General features: G+C 44.5%; 1 protein-coding gene across 3 annotated transcripts in view; it reads right to left on the bottom strand.

Moving 5' to 3' along the window:
- Positions 1-25,043, bottom strand: part of LOC126521631 (protein DENND6B) — a 98,878-nt gene that overhangs the window by 29,893 nt on the left and 43,942 nt on the right. For all 3 annotated transcript variants that reach the window (XM_055065785.2, XM_072288624.1, XM_050170329.3), the window contains 4 exons: positions 20,106-20,170; positions 16,449-16,538; positions 1,490-1,543; positions 1,021-1,130 (listed from right to left, as the gene is read on the bottom strand). In XM_055065785.2, the coding sequence (XP_054921760.1) occupies positions 1,021-1,130; positions 1,490-1,543; positions 16,449-16,538; positions 20,106-20,170 (319 nt within the window). The remainder of the gene's footprint in view (positions 1-1,020; positions 1,131-1,489; positions 1,544-16,448; positions 16,539-20,105; positions 20,171-25,043) is intronic.

Raw genomic sequence — 25,043 nt, 5'->3', positions numbered from 1 at the left:
AAGATTTTGACTTATGTCAATGAGTTCAAGTGTCTTGGAGTAACGTATTCTTTCAACTTAAAATGGCACAAACATGTCGACTTAATTTGTTCCAGGCACTAAAGCGACTCGAGTATTTAAAAAGAACACTAAAAACAGCAACCAAGGAATGCAAACTAACAGATTATAAATACCTTCTGAGGCCTACTCTAGAATATGAATCTGCTGTCTGGTCACCTGACTGTTCATCTGACATACCAAGGCTTGAGGCTGTGAAGTCATCATCATCATCAGCCCGGTTACGTCCACTGCAGGGCAAAGACCTCTCCCATACTTCTCCAACAACCCCGGTCAGGTGCAGTGCAGTAGAAGCCTAAAATTTATTTGTAATCAATATGATAGCAATTTCTTCCCTTCTTTGCATACTCAGCAATATGAACTGACTAGCCCCGCAACATGTACTTCTGCATGATGGCCTGTTATCACTTGAGCCTTTGGCAGATAGACGCACGTGTAAAAGTATTATAAAGTTGCAGAAAATTGTAAATGCTTCTGTTTTCGTCAACGTACCTGTCACATTAGTTAGCTCTTCAGCGTATAGAACTCGAAGAGCTGATCTTTTGAATGTTGTTTCAGATTTTCTTTCTTACTATTTCCCATTGATTTGTGGAATAACCTACATACTTATCTCCGAGACATACCACATGAGTGTTTTGTAAGGGAAGTTACTTTACATGTAACATGTTGATTGTATGTTGTATTAATGTCCTTACCCACTCCTGCTATGCCTCAGATCTAAGACAGCAGTATTTGTAAATAAATAAAAATAAAATAAATAAGATGACATGCATTGATACATTTTGACAACTACGCTAATGTATAGCTTCTAAAGCACTGCAAATGAATTTAGAAGCTTCACATAATGCCCTACAAAATGACAGCAGCAATAAAACTCTGCTTCATCTTTCTGCAGGTAAAAACTAAAAAGCCGGCACAAGTGAACAAACTGCAATACATGAGTGCAGTCATTGATGTACTTGCCTGTAAAGTGCTGCCCAGTCACCCCTAATGCCAGTTGTCAGCTGAGGACCAGCTGTGTCAAGACTACGAAGAAAATCATCTTGGTTGAAGGGTTTCAGTGATGGTGTGCCCTGGAATATGTCATAGCCTTGTTGTCATCTACGGAAGCACATAACATTCTGCATGCTATCCACATGCTTCTGGAGCATCAAAATCGTTGTTCACATACATTGAAAACAAAAGCAAAGAACAGGCCCTTGGGGTGCGCCTGTGTAAGAAACTCACTAGGAGTCTATCAATATAAGAAAAAGATGGTAAAAAACTTGAAATAAAATCCACAGTGACTGCAGAATTTGTTAAGGGTTGAAAATTCAAGACACCCATGGAGATTGCACACAAACTCTTTGCAGACTATGTGCCCTCACTGTAAACCATGGCTCTTTCGGTTCAGCTGTGCAGGCAAGCCCACCATGCGCGAAACACGCGGTACCTTGTATGGGGAGATGTTCCGCTGGAGCGGCATCAGACTGGCCATGTAGCGTTCCTGCAGGAAGAAATGCAGTTCGATCACTTCTCACTGTGCAATGTATGGATAAACAAGTTGCACAGGGAACAGCCACAGCAGCACATTCCTAGAAAAGTTCATTTGTCTTCCGCATTCAGCTTAAGAAAAACAATAATGTTGTTCCAGGCATAAACATAAGCGCACACCCTCAGAGCGGGTCCTTGCTCAGAATGTGCCAATGAAGTCTAGCATAGGCATATTTAGATTAGTTCACATGTTGAATTACTGACATGCTCTTTGCATAGTTTTGGTTTCATTGAAAGCATTTTGTGGTTGGTTTGGCAACTGGAGTCTTACTGCCGATTCAATGGGCGCATTCTCCAAGTTGCAGGGCACGTTCGCTGCCAGCAGTCAACATATCAGATTAAAGAAACAGTTGCTGCAAACGTAGTTCTCACGAACTTACGAGTTCTAGGTATGGCAAATATTTCGTCAAATTTCATAAAACGTCCACAGCTATTTTGGAGTTTGTGAAGACAGGCTATGGGCGACAATGCAAAGGTACAACTTGGCTCTGTTGAAGGTGTGCCTTCGTGACGTTGTGCATGTGAGCAAACAGCCGGGTCTTTCACCACGTACTGTTGCACAAGAGGGTGTCTGAAAGTTTAGATGCTGTGGTGGAGCGACTGGAAATGATTGGCCTCGCCTTCTCCTGTCACCCTCTCCCCTGTGGCAGCTGCGGAAGCGGGCTCCAGCACTGTACAGATGTACTGGTTAGTACCCCAGCTCTCTAAAGAATTATGCAATGAAATAACAAATGCTACCTAAACGTCCTCACTGCACCAAATAAACGTGTTCGAGTGCATTATTCCTTCAATAAAGTGAATAGCTTTCTGGAAGTGTTTGGCTATTCGCATACATCGACAATCATCATTGATGGTTTCTGCATAATTATTTTCTTTATTGTAGTTATCATTAACCTCATAGTTAATTAGCCCAACTAAACAGGCAATTCTGTAAAAATATTTGGCTTCCAGTTAACTTGCTTTCTTGAAGCTGTGCCACCCTTATCGAAAATGAAGTTGCCACAGTTAAATTCGGCACATGCAGAGTTTCCATATGAAGAGGTGTGGCTGTGCTGTTGGCACTCTATGGTCTGTGGTGTTTTATCTTTCCAAGAATCGCCGCTGCTGATGTACTTTTTAACTTCACCCCCTCTCTTGAACCCCTTTTCCTTCCCTTTAATGGTAACAGTCAAATGGGAAGATCATACCTGTATGTAAAGAAGTTGCAGCTTTACCTATTATGCGAAGCAGTGACATGTTAACTAGTGCAATATAACGCACACTAAGCCTTGTACCGTTTTGTGCCATATTGGTTAGAGTAAACATACGTAAATACATAAGAACAATCTCCTTTCAAAAAGAAGAACACTTTAGTCAGGGATGATTCTAGTTCAAGTCAACATCATTCGTCTAGGATTTGGGAATCTTTGTGTCACATGACAGTCACACGCCGGCAGACACTGCGTCAGGCGCATGCGTGTCAGCAGATTTGGGGAGTGGCGGGAAACCTTCCTCCTACAGGCAGCGCACACGAATCGCAAGAGCTATCAGCACCACCGGGCATGTCCCGTGACATTGCGCCGACATTGCTAGAGTTTTGTTTGGTCTCGAGCAACCGAGCGTGCCAGCAACCAAACATGAAAGTTTCTGTCACCGCTCCTGCATTGTCCTGCACATGGTTCACCAACCACATTTCTGCCATGGCAGATGCCACGGCCACCCTTAACCCAGCTGGTAAGTAACTTAAGTGAGTAAGTAACTTCCCGGAATTTTCTACACCAACAGCTTCTGCACATCCGGCCGTGGTTTTCTGCTCACAGAGTGGCTCGTCCACAGCCGTCCAGCGTCGTCAACAATGCCATCACCACCCGCACCGCATTTAGGAAGCCGACGGGCCTGCTTCCCCTTCAGTGGGCATGGGAGCAGTGGCAACGGCATGGCTCCAATGCTTCGTTCTTTTACCGTGCAGGTGTATACGCAGTATTCTTTGCACGCAAAAAGGAGCGACGATCGCTGTTTGCTACTGTTCCAATGCCCACGGGTTTGCTGTGGTATTGATTGCTTGTGATTGTTTTTCGCTCGTTCTCCTGCTATTGTGCTCGGGTCACATTGAGTTGAACCCGGGTACTACAACTCACTCCAAGCCCCTCCTAGATATGGATAGCCTACCAGACGATCCATCTGATCAAATGAAGGTTATGTTTCAGCTCCTGAAAGAAGTGCACTCTCGTATGCTACAAAGCTCAAAAGGTCAGGCTGAAATAACTGCGGACATAAAAGGCATTAAAAATAGTCAAAAGAACATTGAATCAAAGTTAGCTGACATGCACAAGAGGCTTGATGAACTCGAGGAAAAGGCCATGAAATTTGACAACATTAGTCAAGAACTTTCATACTTAAAAAGAAATTTATGGATGAGCAACGTAATCAAAATGATTTTCTGCAGTCTCGTCTTGACGAAGCTAAAGATACATCGCGATGTGAGAACTTAATATTTAGGGGTATATCAGATGCTAAAGAGTCTTGGGCAGATAGCGTATCTAGACTATTGGAAGCACTGACTGAGGTTGTTGACTTATGCTCTGGTACTTTTATCCAGCGTGCACACCACCTGGGCATTTTTTCACATGATAAGTGTTGTCCTGTCATAGTCAAATTTACCGACTCAAAAATGAAAGACAAGATATTCTCCTTGTATAATGAATTCAAGTTGAAAGGCATCACTATCAGTGAAGGTTTCTCGCTTGCAACACACTTGGCTTGAAAAAAACTGTTTGAATTCGGTACCACCTACGCTGGCCCACACTCTTTTAAACTACAATACAACAAGCTATGCTTCAATAACCGATGCTTTATGTACAACGCAATCACTGGCACTGTCGACGAGGTCGTGACACGTGGCAAACATGGTGTGCAGGGGACAGTGACCACTGACACTGCCAATGAGATTGTCACATGTGGCGAAGCCAGTGGACTAGATATCGATTCTGTATCGGAAGTTGTATCGTAGGGAATCGCGAGGGGAAGTGGGAAGTTATCTCCTGTGTCTGTCCTTTTTACCGTCAGAAGCATTCTTAATAAATATCCCAACTTATCTTGTGCCATTGATACATGGACACCTCACATTGTTGCACTAGCAGAAACCTGGCTCCCAACGCACATGTCTGATTTTGAAAGATTTCACGACACTCATCGTTACTCTATGTATCGTTGCGATAGGATGGCAAGACGTGGCGGTGGTATTCTGCTTGCCATTTCAAAAGATATTCCCTCTTTATGCATTCAAATATGCAGCGAGTTGGAACTAGTTTTCGCTTCGGTAGTCATCGATCATCTGAAAATAATTATTGGTGTCTGCTACCGCCCTCCATCCTATTCGTCCACATTAACTAAAGAACCCCATGATGCTATAAACTTGGTTCGCACATGCTATCCTACATCACTGCTTGTTATACTCGGAGACTTTAACTTTCTAACTATCTTGTGGACTGCTCAACCACCTTATTCATCGCCGCCTCTGTCACAAGCTAAAGAATTCTTAGACCTATGTACATTGTTTTCGCTAACTCACTTAGTAACACAAGCCACTAGTACTGTTACAAGTACTTCAAATACTCTAGATTTAATCCTAACCACTAATCCAGAGCTAGCTACAGATCTAACATATCTGCCAGGTATCAGTGATCATCTTCTGCTCAATTTTGTCATTAATACGCCACATTCTAAAGCGAATAAAATTTTAAAAACATTCTAGATTACAAACGGGCTAACTTGGCCGATATTAATAATGAACTATCTGCATTTATTGGTCAATTTCTTGTTAATTTCGATACTCGCTCTGTCGAAGAAAATTAGCTACTGTTCAAAACGAAGGTACACTAACTATCAAACAAATATATTCCTAAGCGCGTCGTCACCTCAAACCCTCAAACACCCTGGTACAATTCATACATCAGGCGACTATCTAACAAAAAGAAACGTTTATTCCATCTTGCCAAACTTTCACCTTTTATTGCGCGATGGTCGACATACAAGACTGCTTTCGATACACACCTGAGAACCCTGAAACTTGCAAAGAACAACTTTTTGTTTTCTACTTTACCACATATTTTGAAAACAAATGTTAAAAAGTTCTGGCGCATTATACACCCTGCACACGACCCTTCAATTACATTGCAAGATACCTCCGGCAACATAATCCCAAAATATCTTTGTGCTACCGTACTGAATAGAACATTCATTGAAAGCTTTTCTTTGAGCCCAACAGTTGATCTTCCAGATATGCCGCACCACGGATTTTCCATTATGTCACCAATAACTATTGATACTTTTGGCGTTGCTAAATTAATCGAGCCTTTAAAATACGATTCAACTCTGTAGTGTGATGAAATTACTTCTAAATTTCTAACAAGAATTATACTAACAAAACTTTTTCAGCAGTCGCTCGATTCATCAAGCCTCCATAGTGAACGGAAAATTGGGAACGTGGTCCCACTTCACAAATCCAGTAATAAGCACTTGCCTCAAAATTGTCGCCCCATTTCACTCACTAGCACACGCTTCAAATTACTAGGACATATAATTTTTAAAAACATTGCCACCTTTCTTGATGATAAATCTTTTTTTTTCTTCTGCTCAACATGGCTTCCATCAAACATATTCCTGCGAAACGCAGTTACTGTCATTCACCGATAAATCACATTGCATTCTTGAGAAGTCATCTTGCACCGATTGCATCTTTTTAGACTTCTCGAAAGCTTTTGATAAAGTGTACCATCAATTGTTGCTTTATAAATTAAGTCATCTTAATCTTGATCCACATGTCTTTAGATGGATTCAATCTTTCCTTCTTAACCGCTGGCAGTTTGTTTTCACTAACGGCACAACCTCGTTGCCTACTAACGTGCTATCTGGTGTACCACAAGGATCCATTCTCAGACCACTTCTATTTTTAATTTATATTGTTCTGGGGGGGATGTTGGGAGTATAGAAGATTATATATACAATATATATACAAAATGAGCCTGAGTAATTAAGATCGCTGACCACCAACAGCCAGCAGCAGCCAGCATCTTGCGATCTTCTTCTTCCTCTCTTCGTTCATCCTTCCGTAATAGGTCTCCCGGTTGCTGAAGCACCGTCTCAGCGCATGATGGGCGAAGAATTGTGAACGATCATGCACAGGAGGATCAGGGGGATCCACGGGGTGACGAGAGAGGCAGTCAGCATCCTTGTGCAGATGTCCAGACTTATAGTTGACAACAAACAAAAATTCCTGGAGATGCAAAGCCGAGCGACCAAGACGTCCTGTCGGGTCCCGGAGGGAAGACAGCCAGCAGAGTGCGTGGTGGTCTGTAACGACCAAAAACGTGCAGCCATACAAACACGGCCGGAACTTGGCGACAGCCCAAACTAAAGCCAAGCTCCTGCTCGGTGATGGCGCAATTTCTCTCAGCAGGTGACAGGAGGCAGCTGGCGTAAGCTATCACGCACTCGGTACCATTCTGTTGTTGGGCGAGAACAGCGCCGATGCCATGGCCGCTTGCATCAGTGTGGACTTCGGTCGTTGCAGATGGATCAAAGTGGGCAAGTATGGGAGGGGTCGTCAGAAATCCGATGAGAGCGGCGAATCCGTAAGCCTGCTCCGGGCCCCATGAGAATGGCGTGTTCTTCTTTAGAAGATCTGTCAAGGGCTAAGCAACATCGGGTAAGTTTTTGACGAAACGGTGAAAGTAAGAACACAGGCCGATGAAGCAGCGCACGTCAGAAGCAGAACATGGCACAGGAAAACTGCGTACGGTGCAAACTTTTTATGAATCTGGTTGGGCACCGGATGCGTCAACGAGGTGTCCCAACGGTAATCTGACTGCGCCCGAATTGACACTTCGTGGAGTTCAGGTGGAGGCCGGCTTTTCGGAAGACCGCAAGAATGGCAGCGAGTCGGGTAACGTGGCTGCCAAACGTGGGAGAAAAAACAATAACGTCGTCAAGCTAACAGAGACAGGTGGTTCTTTTGTAGCCTCGCAGAAGAGAGTCCATCATACGTTCAAATGTTGCAGGCACATTGCATATGCCAAAGGGCATGACTTTGACCTGATATAAGCCATCCGGCGTGATGAAGGCCATCTTCTCGCCGTCCATTTCATCAACTGAAATCTGCTAGTAACCGGATTGAAGATCGATGGATGAGAAGTATTTAGCTTCGTGCAAGCAATCCAAAACGCTAACATAATCCTAATCCATCAGAAAGGGGACGCCAATGACTTGAAAAATTATAGACCGATCAGCTTATTGTCCGTTGTCTACAAAGTATTTACTAAGGTAATTGCAAATAGAATCAGGAACACCTTAGACTTCCATCAACCAAAGGACCAGGCAGGATTCTGTAAAGGCTACTCAACAATAGACCATATTCACACTATCAAGCAGAATATAACCAACCGTTATATATAGCTTTCATTGATTACAAGAAAGCATTTGATTCAATCGAAACTTCAGCAGTCATGGAGGCATTACGGAATCAGGGTGTAGACGAGCCGTATCTAAAAATACTGAAAGATATCTATAGCGGCTCCACAGCCACCGTAGTCCTCCATAAAGAAAGCAACAAAATCCCAATAAAGAAAGGTGTCAGGCAGGAAGGTACGATCTCTCCCATGCTATTCACAGCGTGTTTACAGGAGGTATTCAGAGACCTGGATTGGGGAGAATTGGGGATAAGAGGTAATGGAGAATACCTTAGTAACTTGCAATTCGCTGATGATATTGCCTTGCTTAGTAACTCAGGGGACCAACTGCAATGCATGCTCACTGACCTGGAGAAGCAAAGCGGAAGGGTGGGTCTAAAAATTAATCTGCAGAAAACTAAAGCAATGTTTAACAGTCTCGGAAGAGAACAGCAGTTTACGATAGGCAGCGAGGCACTGGAAGTGGTAAGGGAATACATCTACTTAGGGCAGGCAGTGACCGCGGATCCGGATCATGAGACTGAAATAACCAGAAGAATAAGAATGGGCTGGGGTGCGTTTGGCAGGCATTCTCAGATCATGAACAGCAGGTTGCCATTATCCCTCAAGAGAAAAGTGTATAACAGCTGTGTCTTACCAGTACTCACGTACGGGGCAGAAACCTGGAGGCTTATGAAAAGGGTTCTACTTAAATTGAGGACGACGCAACGAGCTATGGAAAGAAGAATGATAGGTGTAACGTTAAGGGATAAGAAAAGAGCAGATTGGGTGAGGGAACAAACGCGGGTTAATGACAGCTTAGTTGAAATCAAGAAAAAGAAATGGGCCTGGGCAGGACATGTAATGAGGAGGGAAGATAACCGATGGTCATTAAGGGTTACAGACTGGATTCCAAGGGAAGGGAAGCGTAGCAGGGGGCGGCAGAAAGTTAGGTGGTCGGATGAGATTAAGAAGTTTGCAGGGACAACATGGCCACAATTAGTACATGACCTGGGTAGTTGGAGAAGTATGGGAGAGGCCTTTACCCTGGAGTGGGTGTAACCTGGCTGATGATGATGATGGTGGTGGTGGTGGTGGTGGTGGTGGTGGTGGTGGTGGTGGTGGTGATGATGATGATGATGATGATGATGATGATGATGATGATGAAGCAGTCCAAAGCGTCATTGATGCAAGAAAGTGGGTAGACATCTTTTCGCGTGATCTTGCTTAAGTGGTGATAGTCGACGCAAAAACGCCAGGTACCATCTTTCTTTTTCACAAGGACGACAGGCAAAGCCCAAGGACTGGCTGATGGCTCGATGACCCCTTTGCGGAGCATTTTGTCCACTTCGGATTGGATGACTTGACGTTCAGCATGCGATACACTATAGGGACGCTGACAAATAGGATTTGTGTCTCCAGTGTTTATACGGTGCTGAACAACAGATGTTTGGCCTAAAGCCCTGTCGCTGAAATCAAAGATGTCACAGTACGATTCAAGCAGGCGACGTATGTCCGTGGCCTGTGCAGAGGTGAGGTCAGGTGCAATCATTTTCGCGAAGTCATCTGTTAAGGAACCAGAGCTGTGAGTTGCAATTGGCACTAATAAAGCACTCTCGGCATTCAGACCCTCAATGTCAAATTCGGAACCACTAGAAACATTGGCCAGGAACATGCCAGCCGGCATCACTTGAGGGCACAGGCTGAAATTCAGAAGCGGTAGAACGACGTCGTTATTAGTAACCGTGACCAGCGTATGCGAAACAGCAACGTACCGGTTCAAAAGCATGTCGATGATGGGGCGAAGCACATATTCACCATCAGGAACCTGTGGCTGGGCGGTCAAAGTGACGTAAGTAACTGCCTCGGGTGACAGACGCAGATCGTGAAGCGAGCGCAAGTGCGGTAGGGCTGTGCTCGGAGCATCGGCGAGTTGAGGCAGTTCTAACTGAAGAACACCAGTTGCCCAGTAGATGAGAGCAGAATGGATGGATAAAAAGTCCAGTCCAAGGATAACATCGTGAGGGCAGTTGCCGATCACAGCAAAGAGAACAGAAGTAGGGCGGTCGGCTATACTTAAACGCACAGTACACATTCCAAGAACCAGCACGCCGCCGTCGGCCACACAAAGCACTTGGGCGACGGCGGCGGGGTGAGCTCGGGTGAGGACGTTTTTTAAAGGTCTACGTAGGCTAACACTCATCACAGATACGTGGGCTCCAGTGTCAACGAGTGCTTGGACAGGTACACCGTCTATTTTAACGTCAATTACACTTCTCCTTGTGGGCACAGACAGAGGATTTGCTGCAGTAGTCGGCAATGCAGCACCACCTCCGAGGGCTGCATTTCCTAGTTTTCTGAAAGGGTGCAGCCAAAACCCACAGGGGATGAAAGGCGACGTGGCTGCAACGAACGGGAAGATGGGCAACATGTTCGCGGTGAACGAGACTGGTGTCCGCGCGCCGATGGTGAGTGGCTGTACCACACGTTCCTAGCAGAGTTGTCGGCACTGTTCGACTCAGCGGTGGGCAGAACATTGCGGGTATTTCCGTCAAAACGGCTCAGGTTGGTCGGCATGCGAGGTGTTGAGGGCCACGAGTTGTGACAGTATCGGGCGGCATGACCAATGCGGCGACAGGTGAAACATATCGGCTGGTTGTCCGCGGTTCTCCACTCAGTCGGGTTGCGATAACGGGGAGAGAAGCGTCGGGGTGGAGCAAAAATAGAAGAAGGGCATTCGTTCGCTCTGGGGTTGGTGACAGCGCAGACAGAATGTAGGCCAAAGTTTTCAAGTTCCTGGCGAACGATGGCTTGTACGAGGGGAACTGAAAATGTGGTAGCATCAGGGTTACACGAACAGAAAGCTGTGGGTGCCACCGCATCCAGTTCACGTCTAACGATTCGCACCACGTCCTCTGATGGCAATGCATGCTGCTATGCGGGTTGATCTTCACGCATCGACATTGCGGCAGTAATGGGAAGTCGGGCGAATGGTTGCAAGACACGTCGGCTTTCGGCCTGCTCGAATTGTCGGCACTCTTTAATGATTGCATCAACTGTAGAGCAGCTTTTACACATGAGCAGATTAAACATGTTGTCAGCAATGCCCTTAAGCACGTGCCCGACCTTCTCAGCTTCTGTCATGTTGTTATCGGCCTTACGACAAAGTGCCAGCATGTCCTGGATGTACGAGACATAGGACTCCATGAGGGATTGGGCACGGGAGGCCAGTTCCTGTTTTGCGGCAATTTTACGGCCGGCTGGTTTGCCAAACAACTCTGTCAATTTCTCTTTGCATTGGTCCCAACTGTTTAGCTCCTCTTCGTTGTTTTTGTACCACACCTTTGCCCTGCCTCTTAGGTAGAACAACAGGTTAGCTAGCATAAGCGTAGGGTCCCATCTGTTGATTCTACTCATGCGTTCATACGTGGCCACCCACTCTTCAACCTCGGCGCCATCGGCCCCGCAGAGAGTTCCAGGATCCTTGGGTTGCACAACGACAGCTGAAGGTGACAGCGACATAGCATGCGATGGTGACGTAGGAGGCGGCAACGACATTAGTCCCGAGTGCTCATCGTCGTTCATGGCGAGGACAGTGATGCGAAGTCCAATGTGGAACTCTGTTTTCAGCCGTGGTACCCCGCACCTCTCACCAATATGTAACGGGGATGTTGGGAGTATAAAAGATGATATTTACAATATACATACAAAATCAGTCTGAGTAGTTAAGGTGGCTGATCACCAACAACTGGCAGCAGCCAGCGTCTCGTGATCGTCTTCTTCCTCTCTTCGTTCATCCTTCCGTAACAATATTAATTACCTTCCCTCCACCCTATCTTCTGCCATCCACCTTTTTGCTGACTGTGTAATTTTCCGAGAAACACGTAACCTCAACGACATTAATAATCTCCAGATCCATCTTAATTTGGTCTCTAACTGGTGTAAAATGTGGAAAATGGAATTAAATATTAACAAATCTAAGTTTATGCGCATTTCTCGCTCATCCATCACATCCCCTTCTTATTGTCTTAATGGCATTTCTCTTGAGTCCGTCACATCATATAAATATCTAGGCATATATATATCACGAAACTTAACATGGAATGCCCATACTGAATGCGTTACTAATAATGCTAATCACATGTTGGAGTATTTACATCGCAACTTCTCTGCTGCTCCATCATCCTTAAAACTCCTACTATATAAACCACTAATATGACCTAAACTTGAATACGCGTCTTCTATACAGAACCCTGGGCATGAAAATCTTGTATCTTCTCTCGAACTTATCCAAAATAACTCCATTCGCTTCGTTGTTTCAAATTACAACCGTACCACAAGTATCACAGCCATGAAACCTAACCTTCTCTCCTACCTTTAAAATCTCGCCGGAAAATCAGTCGCCTCATTCTATTCCACAAGGTATATCATCACGTCACGCTACACAACGATTTTATTTCACCCCCGGAATACATCTCCCATCGCATTGATCATCGGCACAAGGTTGGCATAAAAAAATGCAACACTAAAGCTTTTTTTCCGTCACACCTTCCCCAGACATCTGTTGAATGGAACCACCTCCCTCCCGATATTGCAGCCACTGAAAATAACCAACAATTTCGCGATGCACTAACAACCTTTGCTTATTTGGGAGAATGTTGAAATAATGTTCTAACAAAATTCACTGTATTGTAATGATTGTCTTTGTAAACTATATTACCCACTCCTCTCTGTAATGCCTTTGGCCCTGAGGGTATAATAAATAAATAAATAAATAAATAAGACAGAAGCCCCTCTTTACATAGTGTATTTTTCCCAAAGGAATCCTCAGTGATGTAGACTAGGTTGCCTGCTCAAAGTGTTAGTTGCAAGTGCAATAAGTGCAATAAATGCTTTCCGAGTCGACACGTGGTTGTCATCGATTGTTTCCTCAGGCTTGAACCGCATTGCGATTGACAAACAGTCGAGCGCCAACTGTAGTGAGCCGAGGCATAGTGCTGTTGGCACCACCATTAAGAAAAAAAAAGGGGGGACAAGATAATGACTTCTACAAGGTGGTGCTTGCCAGTGGTGGCGAAGTGGAAAGACATGCTTTTTTCACATCCAGCCTGTCACTTCTTGTGACTGGAATAGTTTATATTGTTTCCCCTCAGGGCTGCAGTAGGTAGAGCACTGAAGAGACCAAGCACAGTATTGTACAGGTGCAGTATTCTTTGTTGCGGCATCAGTGGCTTAGAGATAGAAACTTCAACTGGCAATCTCTGGATCTGGAGTGCCAATCTTGGCGGGCACTGTGGCTTTTTTACAGCATAAGCTGTTATGGGCTCATTCCAACAGCCATTTTGGTTGCCAATGGCATCTGCTGCTCCCGCCGCTGGTGTCCGTCAAAGCTATTGCCGCGAATGAGAAAAAAAAAAGAACCAGTTCCCGCCGGGATCGAACGTGGAAGTCAGCTACTCTACCACTGAGCCACACCAGTGCTTGTTAGCGTGCAGCGGTAAAATGCCCTATAAACGCATCCTAGCATGTGAGGGGACATGCAATGTGACATGTGCACCACATAGCGTCGACATGTGCACCTTTGCATTGCAGTTACATATTATTACGCCAGGAGGCACGCCATGTAGCAGATGCACAGGTAGCAGTACATGGTACTTAGAGAAGATTTGAAGAAGAAAAAGAGGTTTAAGGATATATAAAAAAACTGCTAGAGAACATATACGTTTTGTGCCTGATTAAATCAAGCTGGCTAGGTGACTATGTCACCACTGCATTTCAAAGTTGATGCCAATTAATCGTCATCACCATCATTAGCAACGTATCGTGCCACTTGTCTTGCAATGGGAGATGCACGCTGCGTAGCGTTTATGCATGTGCCCTTTACATTGCAGTTGCATACTGTTATGGAGAGATAAAAGAAGAGAGAGGAAGAAGATCACGAGATGCTGGCTGCTGTGTGTTGTTGCTAGTCTGCCATCTTAACCCCGTTGACTCTGCTTGTATATACATTGTAAATACAGTCTGTCTATACTCCCAACATCCCCGTAACAATATTATTACACCAGATGGCACGCCATGTAGCAGTTGCATAGCTAGCAGTACAAGGTAGATAGAGGAGACTTGAAGAAAAATATTATGGAGATGTATAAATATTGCTGTAATGAAAAGCATGTACAGCGGACCTGATTAATTCAAGCAGGATAGGCGACTGTTTCTCACCACATTGTTTCAAAGGGGATGCCAATAAATCCTCATCATCACTGTCGTCTTCTTCTTTTTCTTCATTAGTATTGTAGCGTGCCCACTTGTCACGCGATGCGAGATGCTCGCCGTGTAGTGTTGTTACATGCAGACTTTGTATTGCAGTTGCATATTATTACACTCACTCTGTGGCACACCATGTAGCAGTTGCATAGGTAGTTGCACAAGGTGACTGTTTGTCACCATTCCATTTCAAAAGAAATGTCATTTGATGTAATCATTATCATTAGCATCGTACCGTGCCATTTTTCGCGCATGTGACATGCAAACCACGTAGTGCTTATACGTGGAAACTTTACATTTCCGTTGCGTTATCTTACACCAGGTGTCCCAACATGTAGCATTTGCATATAGCAGTTGCATGTGGCATGTAGCTATACCTGGTTCATTCAAGCCAAGCTAGGTGACTATTTGTCACGACCCCATTTTGAAGGGGATGCTAATAAACCATCATCACTGTCATATCAATATGAAAATCATCAACAGCAACGTACCATGCCACAGGTCAAGGGATGTGATATGTACGCTGCATAGTCTAGATACCTTTGTTTACTCTTCTGTATACGTCATGGCACCTCCTCGCAAGGTACGAACCAATGCTGAAGATGCTGGAGCTTAAGCAGGGCACGCAGGAAAATTTGCACAGCACTCGAGGAAATTGTAAGAGATTGGAAAAATTTAGCAATATTTGCATAGGAGTCCTTAGCATTATCTGCTGTCATAGTAAACAAGTTCAAGTGCTAAAGGGATGCATTAAAAATTGTTCTTTATTTTTTGTCAGGATGACGGAAAATTCGAAATGGTGCACTTTAGTGCTGTTAGTGCAGCAGTGAAACAGCCAAAAATTATAAGGAGCATATCTACCATATTTTAATAAATATTAAAAAATGGAGGGAAGGGGTTGTATTTTACCACTCAGAAGATTGTAAAAATAATGTTGTGATTATGAAGTTACCTAACGATGCAGCCATTAGTGTTTTAGCACAACATGATAGCATGATGGCATGATGCATGTGATCAGCTATGTATGACGAAGAGTGGTCGAACAAGGCTCGACAAGGGGACTAGTCTTCGTGTCAGGGCCCATAAAGGCACGCACAACAACAGGAGACCTCCTGATTTCACTATGCCAAACTTTCCAACAGCTGTGCATAGCAGCTGCATTTGTGCAGATCAGGCTGCACGCAGGTACATCAATCTGATACAGCAGGCCAGTGGGCCTAAATTCACTACACGAAATTCCCCAGTGTTGTTGGAGCCCTTTGCACTCCCTTTCACCTCAAGCTGTGCACACATTATTCAAAACCTGCACCTTCTCTCGCTAAATGACTAGCTCTCACGCAAACCTTTATCGTGTGGTGGCTGAGCTCGCCATATTTCAAAGCATAAATTATGTTTTAAAATATACGTATTTGTTTTAGTTCTATTTGGGTCATGGCTGTGAAAATAAAGCAAGGTGATTTATTTAGGTAGCAATTCTGGAGAAAGATCTTGCATTTTAACTGTAAAGACAGGTGGATGTCTTGCTTTCGTTGACATTGAGATGAACTGCAGCTAGGTTTGTACTGCAACCATGCTGCAATTATCTCCGACACCACTCACTGCTTCATTAGAGTAGCACTTTAGCCGCAGGTCAACGGGGTAATGCCATCACGAAAATGCTGGGATGTCAATAAGGACATTTTCTGAATGAAAACTAAGTTTTATATTAGCTGACACACATAGCTGAAACAATCCAAAATTTTTTCCATTTCATAACTTGTTTCAGACTCTCTGAACAGCAGCAAACAGGATATTGCTACGTATTGACTCAATGGCAGGAACTTTTCAATTATCAGCGTTTTTCCAAAGTAAAGCCCTCAAAAACGGCAGCGATAACGTTTCTGCCACTTGGTTCTGCTCTAATATTTCACTGGCAAAAATAAGTGAAGAATGACAGAGTCAAAAACAAAAGAAGGTGACACCACATAACCAGGTGTGAAGCTGGAGAGATCCTTTGAGCAGAAACTTTTTCCAATTGCACACTGTAATAACTGAAGCTGAATACCAGATGCTTTGGCTAGTTCTTGTATATGGACAAGATTTGTCACTGAAGTATTCAAGCTGCGATGTGCTCACACCAACAGTGGGAATAGCAGACACTATGCAAGGTGCAACTAGTGTGCATCTTACCAAGGGAATCATGAAGCTCTGCGTGAGCTCAAGGAGGTAACGCTTGAGCAGGGCACTCTGAACTTCACTCGGACGCCTGGTCTGCACCCCCTGTAGGGAGAGGAGGTCAGCATACACTATTTCTGCACCAGTGCAAGAGTAGCAATGCCATCACCAGCCCAACCATGTGTCAGCGTTGACCCCCCCCCCCCTTTTTTTTTCACTCAGGATGACAGAAATGTGATTGCGCCCGACCACTGAAGTCACTTTGTCACCAAGATTTCTCCCACTAAGTGGTTTCAGTTTCTTAAAGCCAAAAAGAGACACTGCTCTTTGGAGCCAAAAATTAGCTCAAATATGTTTTCGCATTCCTTTCCTCCAGGTTGGTGTACAGCATTTATTTTTGCTTTATTGGACCCCTGTATTAGTCTTTGCCATAATGACCATGAACATGTCATGAAATGGTCTTTCTCGTTTTCCCAAAACAGAATTTCTGATGGCGTCGCAGTTTCGGAGTGATGATATCTCTGGTTCTACTTATCCTACTGCAATATTTTTTTTGTCAGAAAGTTGTACAGTTAGCGAGTGCAGTAGGCCTAACAAATCTTATTACAGAAATTTTCAAAAAGTAAATTTTTCTGTTGGGTGCTAATGTAGGTTTTCGCTCTAAAAAGTTTCACATGCTATAATTCTGGCCTGAATCAGTCTAGAGCATTCATTCTTGTAGCACAGCAAACTCTGATCATTCAACATTACGATATGCCATCCTCCTCTATAACATCCAGCATTTAACAGAGAGCTCACCTCAACTACTACACACAAAGTACAGAAGTGCCTTAATGTATTAAAAACTACTTGTGACACATAAAAATTAATTACATATTTGAAATCAGCATGTCAAAATACATAGGCAATGCAAGTTTCATCAACATGCACCCATATATATGCATGGCCTTCAAGGCAGGAGACGTATCCCTGCGCATTTCCACTAGTTGCCAAGCTACAGCATGTGTATTTCTGTGCATGCTTTGGCCACTGATGCGCACCCCTTGGAATTTCTACTCTTACTATCCCAGTGCTGTTGAGTGTTCATTAGCTTCAAAAATCAGAACCACTGTGCCAAAAATAGCATGCCCTCTTCGTAGGGAGTATGTTGCGTCATCTTGAGCAGTGATCTCCAACATTTTTTCAAGCCCTCACACCATGTCACAACATCGAAAGAATCAAGGCATAAGGAGAGATGAAATGAAGAAAGATTGAACACCAGTCTGGCAGCCCTCCACCGAGGATGGGAAGAAGTTCACAGAAGAGGACAGGCATGCCACACAAGTGTGTTGATGCAGATGATAAGCACGTGGCTTTCTAGGCTCATGATAGCTGATGCTGTGTTCAGTAGACTTGTCATATTCCATATTACTCATGCCGGACATGAAGGCAGTGGTACAGGAGGTACTTGAAGCCCTCTTAAAGGGACACTAAAAAGAAAATTGATCTCACCTGTGTCAGTAAATTACTAAACTATTAGAAGGAGCTTAGTAAACCAGAATAGATGCAAGAAGGAAAGACGATTGGTGATCAGCTCGTCGTGGATTTTGACGGCATCTGCTGGGGCAGTGTTAATTGCTTATTGGTAAAAACAGACTGCACTGTGTTCCAAAGGGGAAAAGGACTGAACAGGGCTAGTTTTGGAAACATATACTAAACCAACATGGACCAAATACAATAAATACTTTGACATCCATTATGTCACAACGACAAAATTCAAATAATGATACTTTGATTATTTTATCTTCTAATAATCAACTTGTTATCACAAACTCAATGGAAGTCTAAACTGATTTAGTGTTTCTCTTTAGTATCCTTCACCGGCATGTTCAGGGAATGCTGACAAAGCCAAATGACCACCAAGGGCATGAGAAGAGAATGTAAACCCTGCAACTTTGCTGCACATGTACAGCAATTTGTAATGGTCGCAGCACAGCAGTTGCCACAAGACGGCTGCACAAGTGCTGGGTGTAGCAGACCTGTTGCGCTGCTACTTCTGTAAGCACAACAACAGTAAAGATGAGCAGCTGCATGACAGACTACTGCAGTAGTATGTGGTGCTTTGCCAGTGGCAGCTCCCCTTTAGTGGTATGAGGCAGCTGCACTGTTTTTTCATGCAGGCGTACAACAAAACAGTTATTATAGAAGGGTAATTTTGGCTCCACTTTCAACTTCATTACAGCGAAGCTTTACTCTAGGCAGCTGTGTGCTTGGCCATAAAGAGAGCCCAGCAGATGTTGTCCAGCAGTGAGTGATAAAGGATATCCAGGTTTTTATGATTCCTGAGAAGAGCAGCCAGTACATTTGGCCACATCAAAACCACTGCATGCATTCCAAAGACCTTGAAAGCAAACAAAGGATGAAATGTGGCAGAAGTTGTTGCCACGTATTGAAATATGGAAACTCGCGACAAGAAATTTGGCAGGCTCTATGCCTTTAAAATATCACCCAGCCTGAATGCAGCAAAAAAATTATGCACCGTCGACACCGTACACATGTACACCTTCTAGCTATATGAAAGAGAACACCTAAACTGCATGCAAGCTACCATTGTAGCTAAACAAACATGCCTCACATAAATATCTTCCATGAGACTAAATTTTTGATGGTGAAGCTAGTTGTTACACATTAACATGTCAGGTTGGAGTACATAGATTATGAGTAATCATTGCTCTAAAATATTCAGTGTTCCCTCTCACACTGCTCACAACTGTGCATTTATGGCAACCACAGGTAACAGTGATCTGTGTATGAGAAGGGACTGTCAAGCACTCAAGATCCCCATGTAGCTAAAATTGCATTTAGTTCAGCGTACAGCACCTTTCAGTGCCTTGAGATCTCGAACCCCATCCACAAGTTATTTTAATGGGCTGCCAAGTGGCAGTGCTGTTGAGTCAATAGGTATTCCCATAGTTGTTGTGTGTAACTCATGCATGGAGCAACAGGCACTGATCTGTAGTCTGGCAAACCTAGCATCACAAGAGACATGATGCATACAGTGACTGCAGAGTTACTGCAAAACATCAGTGAGAATTGACCCACAAGTGCAGGGGACGTAGACAAGCAAAGGGAAGATGTGCAAGCACAGGCTCGCCACCAGCATTTATTCATTACTCTTGAAAACCAATAAATGTAACAAACATAGCCTTTGGCATCTGTTACACAAGTATACAAAGCAAATCTCGCTAATCTTTTCAGGTTCACAGAATATGGCTCTGAGGTTTGGTCTTCCTCTGTAGTCCCGATGTCCCAGTCCGATGCCTGTGGCTCCCTACTCTCCTTTTTAAAAAAATTGATGCCAGATAAAACTTTTCTTTTTCACAACCATAAGCATGCATGTGTGTTTTGTCATGAAAATTGAGGCTTTGCTATATGTTTGCTAATTTTTAACAAATGCCAAATGATGGTCACTTTGATCTCTGTATTTATACCTGAAAACAATCCTAAGGTGCACACACATGAGTAGATGCATGCATCACTTGTTAAGCACTACTATTACAATAAACAAAAAAGAACAATTTTTCTGACTGCTTAACACTTCCCTGAAGTGTGCATTCTACTGGGTGTTCCAGTCTAGGATCCACAACAGCAGACTAGTGTAGTGTGTACACTTGTCAAGCTATGGTCGCTCACCTTTGACAGCTTCTTGAGAAGCACCTTGTCTTTTTGCAGCAATGGTTTGTGCTGGGTGTACAGGCCTGCAGTGACCAGATATAACAGTGCCTCTACAATTCTATCTCTGCACAGTAGCAACAATAAAACACTTGACATCTGCAGTCAGAACAGTTTGTACAAGCATGGATAGAATGTTTTGAACCTAAGCAGAACTGCAATACATTGGATGTGAGAAACAAGGGCACAAAAGACGAGAAGTGCTTCTCGACTACACTTGACAAAACACAAAATCACAGACATTCTTCAGCAGCCATGGGGACCAGAAGTGCCACAGAGAAAGGAGAAAATTTGAACAGCAGTCACAGCCAGTGGCGTAGCCAGAAATTTCGTTCGGGGTGGGGGGTGGGGGACCTCACGTTGCAGCTCCGCCTCCTCCTTATATAATTTGTCAAGGGATCATATACATAAATAATAAATGGATTTCCATTGCCAAAGATGCTGCAAACGAATTCTCGAACGCTACGCACTGTCAAGACGAGTAAAATATGTGTTTTTTCACAAAAGAATATACTCGTATGTCGCAAAAATTTTGCCCAAGATAGCTGATATCAATGCTTCCATGTAGTTTTGTCGATTTAATAAGTAAAGAAAATATCGCACAAATTTTAGGACAATATCAGTTCAAAACCAGCAACGCAGTGCATACCGCTGATATGAAGAATGTAAACGGCATGAAATGAACAAGTTGAGGACAAATATTTTAACGAAACTTTGTCATTAAAGAGCCTTGTTTACATTTTTGTACATATGCAACGGCCAGAGGAAAAACTTAATGATGCTGTCCTTTGTCCCAATGTAATGCGCAGGCGCAGCTATCACCAGTCGCATATTGTGAGTAATTGCACTGAAATTATATAGTCGCAACAACGAGCACATATAAAAAGCAGGAGTTCTGCAAAATATACGAAGGGAGTCAAGTGAAAGTGAGCCAATGCGAATATGTGACAAACGGGGTACTTTATTTAAAAGTAGTCTCCATGAGCATTTAGACATTTGTCCCACAGACTAATGAGTAGAGTGATTCCCATCTCACAAAACTCCTTGAGTTGCTGCCTCAAAAAGTCTATAACTCACTATTTCACGTCATTGTCCGACACGAATCTGGTTCCCTTGAGCTGTTTTTTCAGTTGCCCCAAAATGTGGAAGTCGCAAGGTGACAGGTATGGGTTGTATGGCTGATGTTCTAGCGTTTTCCACTTGAACTTTGCCAGTTGTTTATTAGCCACATCAGCAACGTGAGGATGGGCATTGTCGTGAGTGAGATGACCCCATTGGTCAATTTTCCACATTGTTTGTTCTTGATTGCACCACGCAGCCGATCCAGCATTTCACAACATCAGAAACGATTAATAGCTTCTCCAGGTTCTGCAAGTTCTCTCAGTAATGGCCCCTGACGATCGAAAAAAAAGTCAACACCTTTCCGGCAGAAATGACAACCTTTGCTTTTCTTTGGGTGGTGAATTCAAATATTTCCACCGTAAGTGTTACCGTCGTGTTTCAGACTCGTAGCAGTGACACCATGATTCGTCCCCGATCACAATTGCAGACAAAAAGTCCTCACCCTTATCGTGATACCAGATTAGATGAGTCAAGGCAGCGCCAAACCTCTCCGTCTTCTGGCGGCAGTTCAACATCTAGGGCAACCATTGTGCACACAACGGCCAATAACCGAGACGTGCATGAATTATGGTGTGACCCGAACCGTGACTAATGTTCACACGCCCTGCCAATTCATCGATGCTTATCCTCCGTTCTTGTCTAACCGTTCTTTGCAATTGTGTTGGGGGTGATTGCATGGTGGCTTTGGCCCGGTCTTGGATCGCCTTTGCAACTTTCATGTCCTTCTTTGAACCGTTTGCTCCAACACTTCACAGTGGCCAATGAAATGCAATGTTCAACATACACGGCAGCCATTTCGTTTTGGGAAACTCCTTCAGCTGTCAAAACCCTCACGACACCATGCTGTTGAACTTTTGAAGCGTCCATTATATCACGCAACCCTGTTCAACCCTGTGTATGAGAGCATGAAAGAACATTTATCCTCACACCTGCGTGTCACTTTTGCAAATGAGAGATGCCTAGGTGCTACGCGCACGCCTCACAGAAAATGATCCGAACCATTATTGTGCGGGGTGAGTTGACTGACTTTCAGTTGACTCGCCCTCGTAGATTAGAAATGCGAAAATATGATGGAATATACAATTGCAAAGATACAGCTTGATAAAGGGCAAATAAATGTCACAGGAAACAAAGTTCACTGCACGTATATACAAAACCTCCCAACAAGATATACAAAGACACGTATAAGTCTCCAATAAATGTACGTATCTAAGAAAAAGTCACTGTATATAATGCGTCAAACAAGGCAAATAAACATGTTGCGCAATCACAGATTCACAGATAACAGAATCCTAAGGGCCCCTGTCAGGATTGGGGGCTCAATCCCATCACTCGTGATCCGCTGTCAAGATTGGAGTCCGGCATGAATTCGAAGGTAGCTGGCCTATGCCGTCGTCCAACTTATCCACGCTGAGGACGTTGATGAAGGGAAGAACTGCTTCTCATCGAGAACGAGGAATATGGGTTTATTTACAGTATTTATATCAGTCTAACATGACTGTTTGAGAAAGTACATCAGTCTAACATGACTGCTTGAGAGAGAGTCTCAGTCCAACATGACTGCTTAAGAGAAGTGTGTCGAGCATCCGCACAACAGCAGTTTTTAAACATTCGGTCCTCCCGCGATACAAGGCGACGCGAACGTTCGTTTGGTGATCGCAAACTAGCCGCCTCTCCGCAGGACGGTCTACACGCACAAAAGCACACACGTTCGAAGGTCCGAAACCGACGTCAGAGGGACCGCGTAGAACTCGGAGCCGTTCCGGGTAGCGTGTTGGGGAGTTTGGGAACAATAGTTGGCCCGCCGAACTCATTCCGTCACAAAGACGATTTAGTCACGCTGTGGCTAGAAGTTGGCGGTGACGCTCCCGGAATGCTGCCGTCACAGTCGCAAGTGGGTGGCAATCTTCCACTGCAGCTCGCCGCTCTTAACAGCGCCGGGATGCTGCCGCCACAGTCGCAAGTGGGTGGCAATCTTGTACTGCAGCTCGCCGTTCCTAACAGCGCCGGGACTCTGCCGCCATAGTTGGAAGCGGGTGGCAAACTTGCACTGCAGCTGGCCGTTCTTAACAGCACCTCCATGGCCCGAAAAATCTCGACTGTCTAGCGCTGACAACCGCTGGGCAGGAAGAGAACGGCTGGTGGTCAGGGGGTGATTGATGCCTTGGCTCGCAGCGACCGCTTGTGTATTGATGTCACTGCCCCAAAACATCCAACAAGGACAGGCAACTGCAAGATGAACCCCACAACACGGCTCTGTGCCGAGATGACGTACAATGGCTCTCACCTTAGACCCGCTAGGCTTCAAAAACAAAACAACATAAGTGCAGAAAAAAAAAATTGCTGCATTTCGCTATGCCAATTTCTGAAGCAATTTCGTGCTGACAAATTCAGCAATCATGGAGGGAATCCTGCTAAATGAGAGGGGATGTTCTTGGCTTAAAAAAATTAACACTAGTAACCCTAAAATTTAGGCGGGACCCTCAAACGCAGAATTCAAATTAGCCTGCTCAAACCATCAGCATTGCTATGCAACTTTCCCTTCTTATATCTAACGGAGAAGTTGTACTCTTGGAGAGTGAGGCTCCATCGGAGCAAGCAGCCATTTTTGTGTGACCTTTGATTGAGCCACGTCAGAGGACAGTGGTCGGTCTCAAAGATGAACTTCGCTCCGTACAAGTAACACGACAACTTCTGGGCGGCCCAACCTAAACAAGCGCATTCCTTCTCGGAAGCGCTGTAGGCTTCCTCTCTTACATTTAGTTTACGGCTGGCATAGAGGATAGGATGCTCCTCGTTATCGTCGCCGACCTGACTAAGTACCGCGCGCCCATACCTCTGTCGCTTGCGTAGCATTGAACTATGAATTCCTTTGTGTAGTCTGGCGCGCGAAGCACAGGACGAGAAACCAATAGTGTTTTCAAACTTTGGAAAGCGTTCTCTTTGTCCTTATCCCAGTGTACGTTACTCGGTGCTCCCCTTCGGAGGGCGTCCGTTAATGGACTTGCCATTTGCGAGTAATTCGGAATGTACCGTTGATAGTACCCCACAAGTCCCAAAAATGAACGAAGGTCTGTTTTCGTGCGCGGCTGAGAAAATTCTCCAATCGTAGCTATTTTCAGCTCGGCCGGCCGTTTCATGCCCTGACCGACAACACGGCCCAGATAAGTAACCTGCGAACAACCAAACCTACACTTTTCCGCTTTCATCGTTAAGCCGGCTTCCCTCAACCGTGAGAACACCTGTTTGAGGTGCGATACGTGTTGTTCCCAGCTGTCCGAAAAAATTGCTACATCATCAAGATATGGCAAGGCGAACTCCTGTCTTTTAGGACAATATCCATTAACTTAGAGAAGCTAAACGGAGCGTTCTTCAGCCCGAAGCTGAGTGCGAGAGGGCGAAAAGTGCCTACAGGTGAGATGAATGCGGCATAGCGGCTGGCACTTGCTGAAAGGGGAACTTGCCAGTACCCCCGCACGAGATCTATAGTTGAAATGTATTTAGCAGAGCTAACTCTTTCAATTCGTTCCTCAATGTTGGGTATCAGGTACAGCTGATCCCTAGTGATGACATTTAATTTCCTGTAGTAACGCACGGACGAGGGTCCTTGTTAGGGGTTTCTACCAGTATTAGTGGTGACGTGTAGTCACTCTCAGCAGGCTCAATAACTCCCAACTCTAGCATGCGCTGTATCTCTGCCTCCATAATCTCTCTCTGTCTTGGAGACACCCTGTAAGGCTTTGATCTTACTGGTTCGGTTGATGTCAGCTCAATTTC

The sequence above is a fragment of the Dermacentor andersoni genome, chromosome 6 (genome assembly GCF_023375885.2).
Source record: "Dermacentor andersoni chromosome 6, qqDerAnde1_hic_scaffold, whole genome shotgun sequence".
NCBI classification, from domain to species: domain Eukaryota; kingdom Metazoa; phylum Arthropoda; class Arachnida; order Ixodida; family Ixodidae; genus Dermacentor; species Dermacentor andersoni.
This window is presented reverse-complemented; position numbering and strand designations above follow the sequence as displayed.